This window comes from Gavialis gangeticus, unplaced genomic scaffold (genome assembly GCF_001723915.1).
Source record: "Gavialis gangeticus isolate Ggan-Ray unplaced genomic scaffold, GavGan_comp1, whole genome shotgun sequence".
NCBI classification, from domain to species: domain Eukaryota; kingdom Metazoa; phylum Chordata; order Crocodylia; family Gavialidae; genus Gavialis; species Gavialis gangeticus.
Window position 1 is genome coordinate 135,641,328 of NW_017729024.1, and position 2,528 is coordinate 135,643,855.

The 2,528-nt window shown below is 58.2% G+C and overlaps 2 protein-coding genes and 1 long non-coding RNA gene across 6 annotated transcripts in view; 2 read left to right on the plus strand and 1 right to left on the minus strand.

Annotated features, from left to right (window-relative positions):
• TRAPPC13 (trafficking protein particle complex 13) overlaps positions 1–336 on the minus strand; it is a 46,528-nt gene extending 46,192 nt beyond the window's left edge. For 2 of the 4 annotated variants that reach the window (XM_019517787.1, XM_019517785.1), the window contains exon 1: positions 113–336. In XM_019517787.1, the coding sequence (XP_019373332.1) occupies positions 113–158 (46 nt within the window). In that variant the 5' untranslated portion in view covers positions 159–336. The remainder of the gene's footprint in view (positions 1–112) is intronic. The other 2 variants (XM_019517784.1, XM_019517783.1) reach the window with 1 other exon arrangement.
• LOC109297768 overlaps positions 1–2,528 on the plus strand; it is a 240,968-nt gene that overhangs the window by 177,786 nt on the left and 60,654 nt on the right. The window lies entirely within an intron of this gene.
• TRIM23 (tripartite motif containing 23) overlaps positions 622–2,528 on the plus strand; it is a 52,755-nt gene continuing 50,848 nt past the window's right edge. The window contains exons 1-2 of the mRNA XM_019517781.1: positions 622–755; positions 1,120–1,282. Coding sequence (XP_019373326.1) covers positions 657–755; positions 1,120–1,282 — 262 coding nt within the window. The 5' untranslated portion in view covers positions 622–656. The remainder of the gene's footprint in view (positions 756–1,119; positions 1,283–2,528) is intronic.

The window sequence follows — 2,528 nt, forward strand, 5'->3', positions numbered from 1 at the left end:
GGACACTCGCGCCCCGGCCCGAGAGCGCCCGCGGCCCGGCGGCAGCTCCGTGGGCTGCGGGAAGGACCTGGGCCGTACCGCACGAGGCAGCCCCAGCGGCCCCGGCTCGCACCTTTCAGCGCCAGGAGATGTTCCTGCTTCGGCTGGTTCACGTCCATCGCCGCGGCCTCCACGAGCCTACGGCGCCCACCGAGGCCCACAATGCGTCGCCCGCGGGGGAAACGCGGCGAACTGCCAAGGGGCGCCGGCCTAAGCGGGTCCCTCTAGACAGCGGAAACGCCTATCCCAGAGGGCCACGCGCCACCTGGCCGCGCCAGGGCCGCCAAGAAAACTACCAGTCCCAGCGTGCATTGCGGGCCTCGGTACGGGCGTGCTACACCGCCTGGGTAAGAGCGGGCTGTGCAGGGTGGGGCCTGCGGCCTCCTGCTGGTTGCTGCGCATGTCGGGATTTGCAGTCCGGACAGAGCATGACGGGAGCTGCAGTCTTCATCAGCCGGGCAGGTGCCGGGCGGGGCGGTGGCTCCTGGCCGTTTTGCGCCGCTTGGTGACGTCACAGAGCAAGGTGGTCCGGAGCGCGCGGCTCGGCCCCTCCCCTTGCAGCCGCCGAGTCAGGAGACGCCCGGCAGCGGCTGTGGTTGGCTCCGCCCTCTGTCGACATGGCGGCTCTCGGCGTAAACAAGGTCGGGGCTGGCGCGGGGCTGGATGCCGGCCGAGGGCAGGGCGGTGGCCGCGGGCCGCCGGGGGCTGCTGTGAAGGTGAGAGCGCAGCGCCCGGCGCTGCTCCGCTCCGCCCCGCCCCGCCCTGCCGGCAGCCCTAGGCTGTTGCGGGGGCGGCACTGCCCGGGCCAAAGCCTAGGGGGCCGGAGCCGGAGGTGTGGGGCCCTGCGGGGAAGCAGGCGCTGAGGCCACAGCAGCGGGCAGCCCCTGGAGCCCCCAGTGGGACGTGGCTGTAGCCTGTGCCAGTCTTAACACCCAAAGCCTCGGTGGAGCTGAGCATGGGGAAGGGGAGCAGCCGCGGCCCAAATGCCAAAGGCTTTTCTCCTTTGTGAAGGAGCTGCCAGCGTGACTAACTGGTTTTGCCCAGGGCTTAAAAACAACCATGCCTTCTCCTTCCCTGCAGGTTCTGGAGTGCGGCGTCTGCGAAGATGTGTTTTCTTTGCAAGGTGATAAAGTTCCTCGGCTGCTCTTGTGTGGCCACACTGTCTGCCACGACTGCCTGACCCGCCTTCCTCTTCATGGCAGAGCTGTTCGTTGCCCTTTTGATCGACAAGTGACTGAACTGGGTAAGAGAGCACCACTCAAGCCAGTCAAGGAGGATTTGCACCAAGCCTAATACATTCTTGTGGAAAAGACAGAGTTTGCTAATCTAGTAAGAGGAAGGACAGTGTTGCTTAAATAGATCCCAGCCTGGGTACATTAGCCTATGCTGATGACTGTAGGACTGAGTAGACTTTAAGAGGCAAAGCAGCCTGGTAGGTGCACTTATGCAAATGAATTCCATACTTGTGACTTAGGGCAGGTCTTCTGCAAATATAAAGCTGTTCTGTTGGCCTAGGAAGAAGAAATATGACTCTTTCCTGGAAAGGCGTAAGTTTGGCTAGGGTTTAGACCAGTGGTTCTCAGCCGGGGTGCTTGCTGTAAGATCCTGTCAGGGGGTGCCTCACCATTGCAGAGTGAAACTTCCCTAAATACTTGTTTTAAGGAGATGCATCAGAGCTGAGCTGGGAAGTGGCTGCAGGAGAAAGCTGAGCCTGCCTTTGTTTCACTATGCAGGCAGGTGTGCTGGTTCTGCTCTTCCTAGTCCAGCTACAGTTTGTCTCCTGAAAAAAGAGGTACTTGGAGTAGTTCTGCTTAGTGGCAGCAGAATTTATTTCCAGGGTGGTGTCCTACACACCTTTGTTTTTCAGGAGATTGGTTGAAGCCAAACCAAGAAGAGCTACAATAGAAGCTGCATGCCTGTCCATGTAACGTAAGGCAGGCTGGTGCACTTTTCTTTGTCAGCCTCTTAGTTCCGCACTGAGGTGCCCCTCAAAACAGAGGCATGTGCAACAAGACTTGTGCCTGCCCCGTGCTTCTGTTTCTGGGAGACATCATTCAGGGTTGGAAAGGGAAGGGCTGTGGTAAGAGCACATGCACCACTTCCCAGTCTGTTTCTGGAGGAGACGTTCAGCAGTTTCACCTGAATCTGGTGATTGGTGGTAATGGGGTGAATATAATATAATTATCTAGTCAATTACTATGCTAATTAGCGATAGAATTATAACATTTATATTAGTCATAAATCTTATATTATAAAAGCCTTAAAACATTATGGACAAACAAACTATTTGCACTCAGGTTGTCTGAAACAATCCATCGGAGTACTCCAAGAGCATTCTGGACAGGAGGCAGTGGCAGAGCGCTGCCATGACAGCGGGGACAGAGTGGGTGTGGGGGGAGTACAGGGGGAAGTGGCAGTGGATGGAGTGGGCCCAGACTCCAAGTAGCCATGGGAGGGAGGTGGGGGGAGCAGCCCTGGGCCCAATGCAG